Genomic DNA, 16,550 nt, shown 5'->3' on the forward strand with positions numbered 1-16,550 from the left:
GTATTCAAGGATCGTGTAAAACAGCATTTTCAATACCATTATTTTATTATTTCACCTAACACACACTCCAACTCGTTTTACTCCACCAGGAGTGCAGTGTTGAGCTGTAGACTGTCTACTTCAGATTCATCTTCTTCAATTTCATTTTGTTCTTTCTTTTCACAAAGTCCAGCAATGAGGCCTAGACCTAGATCTAACTGCACATGACGAAATTTAGAAGGTGGGAGGAAAAAAAGAAGAGGGAGGGAACGAGAAATAAAAAAATCAAATGTATTTTTACTTATCCTTATTAGAAGTCTATGTGCATTCATGTATTGTAATGTAAACTATCTCCATTTTCTCATTTTAATAATCGTCTTCAGTAGCAGAATTGAGAAGGGATCTTGTTTCAGTTTCAGTTTTATTTTTCATTTCCAACAGAAATCAGATATACATGTACAATTCAATATTCAATAATTAAATAATACATTTTACATAGTTTAAAGTTATGAAATAGAAAGTAGATCTACATGTAGACTACATGTATACATAAATATCCAGTATAAATTAATAGTTCTTTTTTATTTTTTAAGTTAAACTTGTGGAAGTGGAGGGATCCACTGAAAAGCAGAGCTTGTAAAATGTGGATCCCTCAAAAACTTCCACTTCCAACTCCTTCAAATGTGTTCCAACCTAACTGTTTGCCCCTGTTTAATTGTTCTCAAACATAATACTCCGTTCATCAAATTTTGTTGGAGTTCAATACAATGCAAGGTTGGGCTTTCCCTTTAAAGCCTTAGTGACATTTACCTCGCTTCAAATTATCTTAAAACACTGGGATGTGAGTCACATAGGATTTACCAAAATAACAGGCCTTAAAGAGACAAAGGAGAATGTAGCCTACACTGTTCAAGCCTATTTCTTATCAAACTTAAATCTACCGGTAGTAGATTTCAATTGAGAATTATATGCATGTACATAGCCTACATGTACTAGACAGCATTCAAGTCAATAATGATTGTTTCTGAATTGAACAGGATAAATGTCAACTACCGGTATAGCATTTCGTCAGAGCATGATAAACATGTTATTATTTAGATGAAATAAAACATATACATGTACATGTATATCTGATTTGTATTTGTATTAAACTACGAACATGAACAGCTAATAAAAGTAAAATGTGTTTACTTTTAATTCTTATCAGCTATTTGCATTTTCATGTTGAAAACTTACATTTGACAGATTCAGTTAACAACTAAACTACTGTACATGTATGCATGTATGTTTTATTTCATCTAAATCATAACATGTTTATCATGCTCTGACGAAATGCTAAAGTTGACATTTATCCTTTACCAAGTTTTGTAAACAAATGTTAGCATGTGAAAAATTGATTTTTCCAGAATTATGCTTCTTTAAAACCTGATATATTAAATCTTAGAAAGTATTCAATAAAAGCCCTACATGTAATTCATCTAGTCCGCCTTTGATTTTTTAGTCCGCCTTTGACTTGTAAACACAGACAAAAATCAAATTTACAAGGAATATGAATAATTTTGTTATTAACTATATTAAGTAACTATCCATTGAAGCACCCATACTTACTATATTTGGATTATTTCGGTATTGATCTATATTTGAATTGGGTCAGTATTGATTTGTTCAGCATTTTCTTGCATACACTCATACAATTTATAGACAATATCATTAGCCACCTCATAACAAAGGTATGCTCTGATTACAGGAAACAGCCGCTTTGATTTTATCATAAAGTATGCATTACTTGTACATGTGTGTGGTACTACGTTGTGTACTACATGTAAGTAGGCCTGTTTTCATCAGCTCGAGATTGCTAAATGTCTCGATATTTCTGATTTGGAGATAATCCAGAAGTTACAAATCACGTCTTCATCAGCTCAAGACTTGACCTCGAAACTTGAAACTTGAGCTTTAGAAATTAGCTTGAGATATTTTGCTCAGAGTTCGCGCATAGTGCGAGTCCTCTGGCTGGTGAAGACGCACCGGACAAATAGCAGGATATTTTGCAAACTAGCCCAAGATATCTTGGGATGATTTTCTCGACCAAATATCTCGCTAATTGTAACTTTGGGCTGATGATGACACAAATTAACTGGATAATTTGTGATCGGGATAGTCCAAATAGCTGGATATTTGGCAATCTTGAGCTGATGAGGACAGGCCTAATTGAAAGAGAAGCATTTGATGGGATTTGAATGGTTCTTTGTTCAGTCAGGAAGAGGAAATTTAAACCTCATAGAGAAAAAAAAATGTTCTCAAGTTAAATTATTTGGAAGTTCCTTATGATTTTTTGTAAATCCACCATTTGAGTTCATGTTGAATATGTTAGTTGCTGATTAATACAGTGATTTACATCACATGTATGTTCATGTATATTACATGTAAGATAACAAAAATGTAGCATTTCATACAAAATGTATTCATATCCATGACCATTAAAATAAATTTATTTCAGTAAAAAAAGTATATGTGGCAACAGTTTTTCGCTTGAACAGCACGATGATGGGTTTTGATATTAAGGCTGTGCACAACAGTGTAATGAGGTACTCGAGTACACTCCCATGCTTACAAGCGAATACTCGAGTATTCGGACGCCATGTTTTTTTTTAGAATTTTTTAAATTTTTTTAATAATTTTTTTGATTTTTTTTTTTTTTTTTTTTTTTTTTTTTGCCACCACCGTACATACCACTGGAGCAGTATCCCAGTTCTGTCGCCGAAAACGCATGCAATTTTACTTTGAGTTGCAGTTGAAGGCGCCGATTTAATAATAATAATAACAGTGAACAATGCTGTTTTAAAAACCAAGGATGGCAGAATGATCCATTTTCCTCCAAGTCCAAGCAGAAATCCAGACATTTGGTCCCAGTTTCTGAGTGGTGAGTTTGACAGTGCTCGAGTTGGGAAACATTTTTACCGACGGCACCATGCCAGCGGCCGCCGCTCACCCAGGCACGGGTAAGCGTCGGCCTGGACATTTAAAAAAAAAAAAAAAATTGCGGCCGAATATTCGGGTACGAGAAATCGTACCCGAGTAGTTGTCAACCATGCGGGTACTCGAGCATTCGACTACCCTTCACAGCCTTAGCTTATTTGATATAATTTTTCTTTTCAACATGTACCTCTGCCTATGTTCATAAAGAACACAGTAATGCACTTTTTCTCTTCAAGATGCAGGGTTTGAACATTTGATTTTGAAATGTCTTAAAATACTTACACAAAGCTACAAACATGTACAACTATACTTGGGCATGTAATGTACATGAACATGTAGACTACATGTACATGTAGCTGCATTTCCACTGTAAGCAGAAATATTGATTTTTCTAACACTCCTGTGTTTAGTCTGAAGTTGCTAAGCAAATCAGTGAATGATTCTGGTTTTTGGTCACATAAATATCCTTGCTTTGCTTTCGTCCGATTGCATGCAGGGCAGCCACAAGTCATGAAATGGGCCTAATGTACATACCGTATGTTAATGTTTATCATGCTCTTGACAAAAAAGGTATTTTGTGGTAGTGTTTTGTTTTGTTGTAATGTTTGTTTATACCCCTAATACAGTACTAATGAAGTTCAAAAACTACAAAAAAAACACTCACAATAGTCAATGAAAAGAGTAGTAGTAGTATTGTTATTTTGGTTATTATTCTCTCCTCAGGAGCCTACGTGTCAGTTTAAGAACTTCTGATGGATGTTCATGTTTAATCTTAAAAGTTAAATGCACATATTTGGCAAAAAAGATAACCAACAACACATGTACGATTAAAATAATTCTTATCAATTTTTTTTAGTTTCAGTCTACATTTGTATGACCACATGTTTACTCTGTTGCTGATAATTGATATGTAATGGCCATTGGTACATTGAAACTGTAATTATGTCCTTTTTATATTTAATTTCCTGCATTGATTTCATTTTCTAGGAGGAACTTGAGAGATTGAATTCATCTACAGACCAAATCAACTCCTTGGAACTACAGCTCGATGTAAGTTATTTACATAGTACTTAGCATGGAATAGCTGCAGTATCCATACCAAATAGAGACATTTAATTAGATTGTATTTCACTTTTAATTAAAAACACATACTGTATATACACTGTTTGTAAGAATAGGCCTATAGGACAAGAGTCATATAAAGCCAGTATCACTAAACATTCTAAAATTATTCAATCATATCAGATTGCATAAAAGATAAGATGCAAGATGTGTCACTGGTTTACTGTGTACTATATCTATCCCTAATAATCTATACACATTATTGTCGGTTCAGTTGATCTGCCATGTATTTTCACATGGGGATACATTCAGTACAACACAACAGAATGTAGATGCACTGAAAATGAATAACTTTCTTTTTTACATGTATGTGATTAATAGTTTTTAATGTACCTTTTATGACCAGTATGTAATTTCTTTAATTGCTTGTGTTCCTATCACTCTGTACTTATACATGTACATGATCATGTACATTAGTTGAATTCTGGTCATGTGATAGCATTGTGAAAGAAAATGTCTAAATCAATAAGGAAAAGATGATTATGTAGTAGGACATGTACATGAGAATTGTTTTTTTACTGTGATGTTTTGGAAGCATCAAAATGACGACCCTGTCTTGCTGAAAACCACAAGCATCATGCACACCGAAATGGGACTTTAAGAAACATAAATATGGCATGAAATTTTAATCCAAAAATGGTCAGCTGTTTCTCATCATATTTTGAATATGAGCACAGTTAAAGAGCAATATTTCTAATACTACCTTTACTTATCAGAACTTATCATCATCATTTTAATCATCATTATTATTTTGACCAGTAGAAGTAGTAGTAGAGTAGTAGTAGGTGGAGGAGGTAGTAGTAGTAGTAGTAGTAGTAGTAGTAGTAGTAGTAGTAGTAGTAGTTGTAGTAGTAGTAGTCATAGTACATGTAGTAGTAGTAGTTGTAGTCATAGTAGTAGTAGTAGTAGTAGTAGTGGTAGTGGTAGTAGTAGCACCAGTAGCGTATCTGTTGTAATCCTTGATAGTCTTTAATATAATTGTTATTATTGTTCATTATTAACTTTGCTACTACAGGAAGTACGAGCAACATTTCGTCAGGCTCTTACGGAGTCAACTCACAATCTCAATGATGTCTCTAAGAAAATTGGAAGCGCGATAGAAAAGGCACGGCCTTACTATGAGGCGAGGCAAAAGGCTAAAGAGGTAAATACAGTTAATATTCAAAAGGAGACAAAAAACTTCCAGAGCTCTATTATTTTGGCTCCTTCTAACTACCTGATTCCTTTGTTATTTTTTTGTGTTCAACCTTGTACATGTATATGAGTTTGGGGATTTTAAAAAAAAATTGTATATTAAATTTTGTGAATTTACAAAAGGTCAAATAAAAGTGACCACAAGTGAGTGATACACAGTCAAACCTGCTTTAGTGACCACCTGTTTACAAAGACCCCTTTTTTGTTTCCCTTGAAAATGGATTCTCATTGAAACATGTACGGTACTATAAAAAGAACCTGTCTTCAAAGACCACTTGTCTACAAAGACCACTTTTTGTGTTTCCCTCGGGCGGTCGCTATATGACTGTAGTATCAAAATTATGGCATGAACATTTCACCCTTTTTTCTGATACTGAACCATGAGTTGTTTGCAAAAAACTGCAGCCCTCTTTGAATATTTTCTTCCCACCCATAAAGGCATGTCTACTTCCATTCTTTTGGTAAACAGTAGCAGTTAAAAACCCTTGTACCCGGTATCTGAACAAAGCATTGAAAGGGTACATGTAGGTCAGACAAAACAATGATAAATCGTTCCCAAATTGCTTCCCAGTATGTACGGTATATCAATATGAAAATTTGATTGATAAGGTTGAAGGTCACACCTCTCTCCGATTCATATAACAAGCCTCCCTCCGTGATGTTATCATCTCATTCTTAGGATAGATCTCAAAGATAATACAAGTGAGCCAATAATTCAACCTCATTTGATGTGACCCCCATCATTTCAAAATACGTACAGTTCATGTTGGCAGTGTCCATATTGTGCTAGATGAAGAGAACCCCATGATTTTGTCATTCAGGCGTTACTACTTTATTTTGTTTATTTGTTATTATTTATTAGTGCTTTATTTCAAATACAGGGCGAGTACTTCAGCACAAAATACTGCTGTACAAGAACACCCTGTAGAAAAACATCTACATTCAAATACATCTACACTGTACATGATATGATACATATGTCATATAGGGTGGTATTCTCGAAAGCGGGCTAACTTTAGTCCATGGTTTAATCCACCGACTAAGTATGGAATGCCAATTGTCCATATGAAAATGTTTTTGAATAATTCAATCTGTCACTGAATTAAAATAGAATTTAATAACACAATTGATAAACAACAGTGAATATAACTGATATTATTATGTTATCATGGTAATTTAGGGAAATACCAAATTATTCAAAAATATATTCATATGGACACTTTGCATTCCATACTTAGTCAGTGGATTAAACCATGGACTAAAGTTTTCTGGAATACCACCCATACAGTTTATCGGTATCATTCAGGGACCCGTTTCACAGGGCCTTTTTTTCAATGACAAATGCCCAAAATCAGTGACAATTCTGCTGATAACCATTTACATGTATCTAAGCCCTTACTCTATTCTCTTGATGGTTATCACTCCACTTGTAGCTCCAGCAGGAGACCCAGAAGGCCGCCCTGCGCTTCGACCGTGCATGTAGCATGCTGACCGCGGCCAAGGAGATGGTGGACCTGGCCGAGCAGGGCCTCTTCCAGGATGGACGCACCTTCGATGCCAACTGGCAGGAGATGCTCAACCATGCCACCATGAAGGTTCGTTAGTTGATGCAACATTTTCTCAGGGGGGTGTTTCACAAAGACTAAGATCGACTTTAAGTTGGACTTAAATATAGCAGGCCATTAATGCCACTGTTTGCTCTTACCATTATGATCTTTAGAAAATATTTTTTCCTTCAATAATGAATTATCAACAAAATATAAATTCTGTAGATATGTGACCATGATTTGTACGTCCCTTGAGAGACATATGCCAGTAAATGATGAGAGCAAACAGTGGCATGAACAGCCTGCCATAATTAAGTCCAACTTAAAATCAATCTTAGTCTTTGTGAAACACTCCCCTGGTCACATTTTCTCCTGCGTTGTTTGCTTTAGTGACATTTGCTACAGCGACATTTGCTGCAGTGACATTTGCTCCAGACTTCTGTTTTTTTCTTGTGAAATAAATGGGTTTGGGTTTTAGGTTAGGCTCAGGTTTAGGTTTAGGGTTAGAATAAGGTTTAGTGTTTGGTCCAGGGTTGCAGTAAGAAATTTGGTAAGTGTGGAGGGTTTTGACACTGACAGGAGCCTAGTGTGCATCAGCCTCAAAACATTAAAAATTGACCACGGAGCACAAAGATGTAGAAAGTTTGATCCGGATCCCATGTGCAAAAGGTACAGTTATACAATGTATTGATTGATTTACATGAGCCCTGTCTATAGTGACCGCCCAAGGGAAACACAAAAAGTGGTCTTTGTAGACAGGTTCCTGTAGTACATGTTTCAAAGGGAAACAAAAGCTGTTGTCTTTATAGAAACTAGACAGGTGGTCTTTGTAGACAGGTTCCTTTGGTACATATTTCAATGAGAAACCATTTTCTAAGGGAAAAGGAAACAGAACATGTGGTCTTTGTAGACAGATGGTCACTAAAGCAGGTTTGACTGTATTTTAAAGCTTATCTGCCATAGTTTACAGGAGGGATTAGACTGCCCTGCAAGGTCACTGGACAGGTGGTTATCTCATCAACTCAGCTCTCAGTTAATATAAGAAAAAGAGGATCATGGGGGACCACTGGTCACCGATTAGGCATTGTTTGTTATATACACTGTAGAGGGCGCAAGTAGATACAAGCAGTGCAGTGGGCCTTTAAGAGTTTAATTCCAAAAGGAGCTTAATCCACTTTTGTAACTTTGGAGAAAACAGAAATTGTTTACCTGATTTTGTACAGGTGTCTATGGAAAAGTGATATTAGAAGGTGCATTTTTTCATAATTGCTCCCAAAATTTAGGTATTACATTTTTGAATGAACAGTGTTTTGATATCAACAACTCAATTTTCATCAAAAGTGGATTTATCTCCTTTTGGAATTAAGCTCTTCAATTTTGATTGTAACCCATGTACAGGTTGGTGAGGCTGAGAACGAGAGGACACTTGGTGTACATGAGCATCTCAGCACGGCTGCCAACTTCAACGATGCAGAGAGGGAGGTTAAGAGACTTCAGAAATCACTACGCACCGCCATCAATAAATCAAGGTGGGTCATGCTTGAGGAGTTTCTATTACTGCCCTAAAGATAAGGATTAAAGCCTATCTACACTAGTTTGGCCAGGAGGGATTAGACCTCCCTGCATGGTCACTGACAGGTGGTTATCACAACAAATCAGCTCTCAATTGACATAAGAAAAAGGCGACCATGGTGGACCAATGGTCACTGATTAGGCATTGTTTGCTATACAGAGGGGCGCAAGTAGCTATAAGTTGTGCAGTGGGCTTTAAATCACCCTTTTGTGTTACCCGTGGTAATATTGAAACATCCCAGGTTGAGGGTATGATTAGCTTTTCTTGTGCATTTAGAGGCGAATATAATCCACCCGTTTATCAAAGAGTGCTCTGTTGGTGCATAAACTATAACATAACTTTCATGAACGTGTCTCAATTATTCTCTTAGTGTATTTTACAGTTTGATTCGAATGACTTTTAACTGTAAATAAAAATCAGCTTACTAAAAATGAGCAACCAGCATGAAAAAAACTTGTGTCAAGGAGTTGGGAATTATGTAATCTCTCAGCATATATTTTAATATTAATTCTTGCTAATTTTTCCTCTTTTGATAATTTTTTCCATCTGTTTTGTTTTTCAGGCCATATTTTGAGATGAAAGCTTCATTCAACCAGAACCTTGAGGTAAGCTTTATTTTTTTACCGGTATACAGTGTATATACCAATTATTTAATATATTTAATACCAGTAGATTATGGTGATAATATTGATAAGGCTGCTAATCTGTAGAAGCTCTATGTTAAACTTCTTTACTGAATAATCAGAGCTTAGTGATATTTGTTGTTATTTAATAGCAATGAACACTAATAAAGCCCTAGATCTGGTCATAGACTGAGATGCTGTAGTACAACAATGAACAAATACTCTACATAGTGTAGCTATGAATACGGTGATAGAAAATCATTATGAAGACATAAAAATGGTAAAAGATCTGAAAGTAAATCTAGGACATCTGTTAAAGCAATATGTCTGGAAAAGACATTTCTCGTTTAGTTCAGAGCCAATATATGTATTTATAATCATGTTCAGTTGAAAGCTTGTTCCAAGTACTACATTTTTGCCTGACAAAATAATGGTTACAATACACAGCCTGAGATAGAATGTTATATTGATAATACATTACGAATTGAATATTTGTATGTCTATGCATAGATACTGTATATTACTGGGCATGAATGTGACTTACAAATATGAACCATCAATGACCTAAGTTTTATAGTGAGTGAAGGCTCGTGCAGATGTGATGCGGTAAACTGCCCCCGGAAAATGCCACAAGTTTGTTTTTAACATGTAAATTAATGGTAACTGCGTGCAGCAAGGGCCCTGTGCATAACACTGTACCTATGTGCTAAAGCCCAACTGCACTACTTATAGCTACTTGCGCCCTCTATATAGCAAACAAGCCTAATTGGTGACCATTGGTCCCCCATGGTCCCCTTTTTTTCTTATGTTACTTGAGAGCTGATTTGATGAGATAACCACCTGTCAGTGACCATGCAGGTATATCAAATCCCTCCTGGTCAAACTAGTGCAGAGGGGCTTTAAAAAATACAGAAATTATCATAATTATATCTGAACCAGGCTTAATAAGTAATGTGCAGTGTGAATTGAAAGTTTAACATCGGATGAATTTTACTTTTTTTTAATATTTGTAATTGTTTTCAGATGCGCAAAAGAAGAGTTAGTGAGCTAGAGAAGGATGTTGCAGGTGCAAAGAGAGTGTATTCAAATGCCCTGCGGAAGTTAGAACAGATCAGCGACCAGATCCATGAGCAACGTCGGACGTCTGCGTCCAAACTTGGCCAAAGAGAATCGGGGGTAGGTGCGGAAGCCTCGCCCATCATTAGCGATTCGCCGTCGCCGTCACCGTTTTCGCCCGGTCATAATCGGAACCTCTCAGTGGAGGTGAAGAAGATTGACCTGGTCATCAAGCAGCATCGAGACTGTGAGTCGCCTCGGCAACGCTCCAAGGACGACATGGATCTGTCCCCGTCAAGGTCCTACAAGCTTCCGCAGAGGCCTCTGAGCTACTGCGAGGATGCGAAGGCACCCGACCCACATTCCATACTGGCATCGTTCCAGTCGACCGAACACCTTGACAATATCTCCGACACGCTGAGCTGTCTGTCGGAGCCCGCGGTGGACTTCGACGATGACGAGGAGTTTGACAGCGGATTGGACACGCTGGCCTCCAGGACAATGATGTCCTTGACATTCACAGGGACGGAAGGGGACGAGAAGGGAAGTGAAGAGCAGGAAGCAGAATCATCGGCTCTTGGGGAAGGTCAAGATCCAAATAAAAGACTGGTAGGGGATGTATCAGATCAAGCTCCTGCAGGAGATGGAAGCGACACGGAAGACACTGCGGTTGTCGTAGGTGGAGAGACTCCAGACGTTGCAGGAGACGGAGCCGAGGATCGCACCCTGAGGCAACACCAAGAAGACGATACGGGTGAAGCCGATGAAGGTTGCGCAGTTGAAGAAGACTGTCCTACAGAGGACCAGGGAAGGATCCATCCTGCAGGTCAAGCCAAAGCTGAAGAAACGATCAACAAGGATACAGCCATGGTTCAGGAGAATGGGTCTCCTAGACCTCAAGATGCAGATAATATTGATGACGTAGGCGCTAAACAGGAGACAGAAGACCAATTGGAGGACGACGAATTGTTTGTGGAAGAAGAGGACGAAGAGACAGTAAAGCTGACGGTGAATGAAGAAGAGGAGGAGACATTTGTGTGAGGTTCTTCGAGCTATTCGTTTTCCATCAGGTACATGTAATATGTTTACTTGCCATGTGTGTTGTAGACCAGAGATTTGTCCTGTGGAAGTTGACGTGTGTCATGGTGTGTTCTCTACCATCAACCTTGTTTGTGTGTATTCCAAAATGTGTGTATTCCACAATCTGCAAGACTTATTCTGCAAGACCTGATATGTTTACTCAAAGTTAGAAGGGTGTCAACTCTTATAATTTTACCTAGAGTTGATGTCATTCTCTTTGAGGCAGACTATATGTCAGTGCAATTACTTGGTTCAATATTTAGACATAAGTTATGATAATTTCACCTTGAAGTTGAAATCATATTCACTGAATTTTTAACAATATCCCTGAAAAGTACTGCAAAATTGTTGTAATATTTTTAAATTTCTCTCTCGTTGACCTGTAGGAATTTCCCTACGTGCACACAAATATCAGTATTTGAAGAAATCCCCTTCTATGAGTAGGATGTAAAAGTGTTACCAAGTAATCCTAATAATAATTTGCTTACCATCAGACTCTTCTTGTTTTTTTGCCGTGTTAAAGTTCAATGAAAGCAGAAAATTATAATCTCGACAGGAATTTTCTTTTTTTCAAGACATTTATAACTATAACATCTAAAATATGTGTTTCGTTTTCACCTTTAAAGTAATTTTGTATCACAAGTATGGACAAAGATTTATTAAGAAGAAGAAAAAAGGAAGAAATTTGTTCAATGACAGCAGAAAATTATTACATAGACAGGAATTTTTCTTTTTTTTCAAGACATAACTAAAATCTTAAATTTGTGTTTCGTTTTCACCTTTGAAGTAATTTTGTATTCCATCTCTGCTATTCACAAGTATGGGCAAAGATTTATTAAGAAGAAGACAAAAAAGGAAGAATTTGTTTCTTAATTAGTTGCAAGAGTACCTTTTGCTAAATGAAAAGTAAAAATCTGTTTTATCAACTTTACATGTATCAATCTTCTAACTCCAAATAATACTGTGATTTACAAATTTAGTATCTGGCAATTTTGCTGATACATTCATATGTGAGAAACTGCATAATTTTACATTCAGGTACTTTTGGATTTGCATATTTTATTTTTTTCACAGAGATTTGTTCTATAAATTTTGGTTCGAGATAAGTTGTGTATACAGTTATATAAAAAGGAGAACTCTTATTTACACATTCATATTTTGTATTCTTTCTGGAAACATGATGTGTTTTGTAAATTTTGATCCGGATATGCATCTATATACACACTGTTAGTGTACAGGTACGGGAATATGTGGGTCAATATTTCTTTGATTTAGCTTCAGGGGAATTTAGCCGTGTCATATTCACTGTAGAACATGTGCATTAGTGCTGGCAATGTTGCTGTTTTACATGTTTATATATTATATATATTGACCATGTACATTCAGAATATATTGACATTCAAAATATATCATACATGTTTGCATGTTCGTGTACTTGTGGAAGAAATACCGTACAAATATGTAATTTGAATATATGTTTGTGTTCATTCAGGGTTCGTGTCACGTGTGCATCCGTTTTATTCCAAAAGTGCATGTATCATATGTAAATAAGACACAGAATATTTATGAAAACATGGAATTTTAAAAATAGAGAAAATTATAATAATCAATAGAAAGAATCATTATAATAGCTTTGGTGAATTGGTAATTGTATACTTGTAACTAAACAACTTGATTATAGTGAACATAACATTAGTGATTATATATTATATTTTGTGGTTATTTTCTTATGCTTAATTTGTTTGTTTTAAACTGCATTGCATGAGCTCTCTCTGCTATATGCTATGCTTGCATGAAGCATACACACTTCTCTGTGTATGCTGATTTACATGTAGATATTTAACAGTATTATCTCAAAGGCTGAATGTGCTTGGCTGTTTGTGTTTGTTTCCTCAGCCACTTTTGACAAATTGAAACAAAATGTATTTTCTTTTTACTTTATTTTTTTGTTCAATCTTACGCATTCATTTTTTGCACCGCTGTAAGTTAATTAAAATGTGTGGTTCAGGTTGTTGAGAGCTTTATATTTTCATGAAAAATGCTGAAATCACATGTATGGTTTAAATTTCAGTCATGCACACTTTTGTCCCACTGTTTGATTTATGTACCTGTACATGTATTTTCCCTCCAATGAGCATGTATTTCCCTATTTTAGCACAATTACCAAACCATATTTTGCATATTTATTAATATTTCAACATCATAATTTGTATTCAAAGGAAGGTGCACCCTCTTTATTTCAGTGGGATAAAGCCTACTGCACACTGTATACTCTGACAGTGATCCAAAATTTGAAGAATTTGCCATTTATCTTTTATGAAAACATTCAAAAATATGAAATCTTATTGATCAAGGTTCGGAATAGTCATTGAATAGTCAAATTGAAATTTTCATAATATTTAGAATTGGATCAGTTGGATTGTATAGTGTGCAGTGGGTCAAAAAAATATATTGCACCATTTCATCATTTTTAAGTTTTAACTTTTTGCATTAAACATGCAATGTGAGTGAAAAATAATATAAAAAATAAACTCATATACCAGCTGGTTGAATCTGGTTTTCCTGGTTTCTTACTGTATAGCATGAGCTACAGTTTAGATATTGTGAACAAATTTTACAAAATCAAACAATCTTCATTATTATGCCAAATTCTGATACTCTTTTTTTTTTTTAGTTTGCTGTGTACTTGTATATAGAAAAATTTTCTATAGGAAAAAAAAGACAAAGTTTATTTTCAATAGAGATTCAATAATTCTAGTTTGTGATACAAATGCTAGTTGAAATGCCAGTATTTATTGTATAGGAGGAATATTGATCTAGACTTCAGTGGCCAGCTTCTGACCGGAGCCCCCTATACTTGGTGAAATTCTGAAAAAACTTTAGTCATGTTGCACTTAGATATTTTTTAGTGTGTCAACCAAGTAAAAGTTGATGCACCATACTAACCTCAATATATTGTAATAATAGTAAATTTTAGAAGTATAGAAGTACACTGTATATTGCCCTCTTTACCTGTGGACTGATTGTGTAAAATGCCAAATTTTGCTGCATTCTGTAAAACTGAAAACATTAGCACACATGAAATGTTCGCAAAATTTGTGAGCGGTTCTGATGGTGACAGTTTCATTCTGGGAAATAATTGAATCATGATCGACACAAGTCTAATTTTGCATTTCATAAAAAGCTTCTATTCATGAAAATGGCCATCCTTGACAGTTTGCTGGAGTTTCATGTTTGCGAATGGTTTCTGGTAGTGCAGTAATTGTAAGCCAAAATCCAATAGTAAGAAGATGTTGAAGTAATAAAACAATAATTAAATGTATGAGTGCATGTTATGCATGTACTATGTTTCGATGCACCAATAATGTACAGGTGTACGTGAAGGGTCATTGTCTGAAATATGAACCGTCAAACCTGCTTTAGTGACCACCTGTCTAAAAGGGCCACATTTTTTGTTTCCCTTGAAAATTGTTTCTCAGTGAAACATGTACTAAAGGAACCTGTCTACAAAGACCACTCTTTTTGTTTCCCTTGGGCGGTCGCTATAGACAGGTTTGACTGTATTATTAATGCTACCCTAGCCCCATATTATGGTAAATGTGAAATAGAATACAGTTTTGCACTATATTTGTGTGATATTATGTGACTATTAATAATTTGCTGCAACAAAAATTCAGTGTATGCTGAAATGTTTGCCCTTTCTTTTCATGCATATTACAGTACATAATTTTTAAGGCTCAGAATCAAAATTTACTGAGGTAAACCATAACATGTGGAATGGTTGTCTGGACAAGGATGTATATTATTAAAAGTACATGTATTAATTGATTCTACCTTTTAAGGATGGGGAGGGGGGACATCAACATTGTGACAAATAATAATAATAATGGGTTCTTGTATAGCGCTCATGTCAGTCAGATTTGACCCTCCTGGCGCTCCCCGATTATTACCCTGGCTCTAGCATTTCAAGGAATAAATTCCTACCAGGTACCCATTTACTTCACCTGGGTGGAGTGTGGCAAATGTAGATCAATGTCTTGCCAAAGGACATTAGTGCGGCGGCGGGACTCGAACCAGGACCTTGTGATCGACAGTCCGGCGACGTATCCACTTGACCACAACACCTCTATAATAACATATGTACAGTGAATTAACATAGAATTATAATTATCATTTACAGTATAGACTAATTTGAAATGCTCTTGATTAGGGACAATGCATAAATGTAGATCGAAGATAGATGAATTAGACCAAGATTTTAAAAAAGTATAACATTTTACCTATGTTGTTAATCAATTACCAATAAGTTAATCAGTGTTGAAATAATTAGAAACTTAATTAAATCCAGGCTGCTTATTCGCTTTGTGCCCATGATATGACCGATGCCATGATATTTGTATATGTGAGATGGATTATTTATGATTAAATGGCTTTGCGACCGTGGGATACATCCCTTTAACCATAAATAATGTTGTGTTTTGTACTTTTTATGTGGTCGGTGTAAGCTTCAAAGTACAGTCAAACCAGTCTATAAAGGTCACTCAGGGGAAACGGGCAACTGTAGGCAGGTGGTCTCTGTAGACGGGTTCCTCGGCATACATTTCTTTCTTGAGGGAGATCAAATTTGTGGCCACTATGCACAGGTGGCCTCTATAGAGAGGTGGCTACTATCAAAGACAGGTTTGATTGTACATGTACCTCCAAGTTGAATATGATATTTGCTTTTCTCTCTCTCCCTTTCTTGTCCCTATGTCCTCTCCTGTCTCTATCTTCTCTCCCCCTCTTTCCCGATCTTGGCCTTCTCTTCTCGTTTGTCTCTCCTCTCTCAGATATATCTTCCTCTTCTCTCTCCCCCTCTCCCTCTGTCTCCACCTCCATCTCTTCCTATAATCTCTCTTCTCCCTCTCCCTCTTCTCACCCCCCTCTCTCCTTTCCTCTCTTCCCCCTCTCTCTCCCTTATCTTCCCATTCTCTCTTCTCCTCTCTCCTCGTCTCTCTTTCTCTCCCTTCCTATTCTTTCTCTTCCCCTTCTCCCTCTATTTCTCTCTCTCTCTATGCTTCTCACCCATCAAGAGACTCAAATTCAACTCCACTCGTAACAAAATCAACACAACTTCACAAAACGGATCAATAATTTTGTTGATATCTAGTTTTTATTAGAGTCAGGATAAATCAATGATAAAATCGCTAGTGAAATTACCACGAGAGAAAGGTGACATTTTGGCATGAAAACAAAACAAAAATGATTTAATCTCCAGACTCCTTCCTTCATCTGTACATTAAAAAATGCATGTGAGTACCTCACCGTGTAGGCAGCACGTTTAAATACAGTAACAATGTCATAGTACAACAAATACACATGAGTACTCTTTCTACATACACAAAAATCGCTTAATGTACA

General features: G+C 36.1%; 1 protein-coding gene across 1 annotated transcript in view; it reads left to right on the forward strand.

Moving 5' to 3' along the window:
- Nucleotides 1-14,878, forward strand: part of LOC587527 — a 15,570-nt gene extending 692 nt beyond the window's left edge. The window contains exons 2-7 of the mRNA XM_011670500.2: nt 3,943-4,005; nt 5,093-5,221; nt 6,705-6,866; nt 8,217-8,347; nt 8,954-8,996; nt 10,038-14,878. Coding sequence (XP_011668802.2) covers nt 3,943-4,005; nt 5,093-5,221; nt 6,705-6,866; nt 8,217-8,347; nt 8,954-8,996; nt 10,038-11,111 — 1,602 coding nt within the window. The 3' untranslated portion in view covers nt 11,112-14,878. The remainder of the gene's footprint in view (nt 1-3,942; nt 4,006-5,092; nt 5,222-6,704; nt 6,867-8,216; nt 8,348-8,953; nt 8,997-10,037) is intronic.
- Nucleotides 14,879-16,550: the final 1,672 nt, after the last annotated feature.

The sequence above is a fragment of the Strongylocentrotus purpuratus genome, unplaced genomic scaffold (genome assembly GCF_000002235.5).
Source record: "Strongylocentrotus purpuratus isolate Spur 01 unplaced genomic scaffold, Spur_5.0 spur5_scaffold_16, whole genome shotgun sequence".
In the NCBI taxonomy this organism is placed as follows: domain Eukaryota; kingdom Metazoa; phylum Echinodermata; class Echinoidea; order Camarodonta; family Strongylocentrotidae; genus Strongylocentrotus; species Strongylocentrotus purpuratus.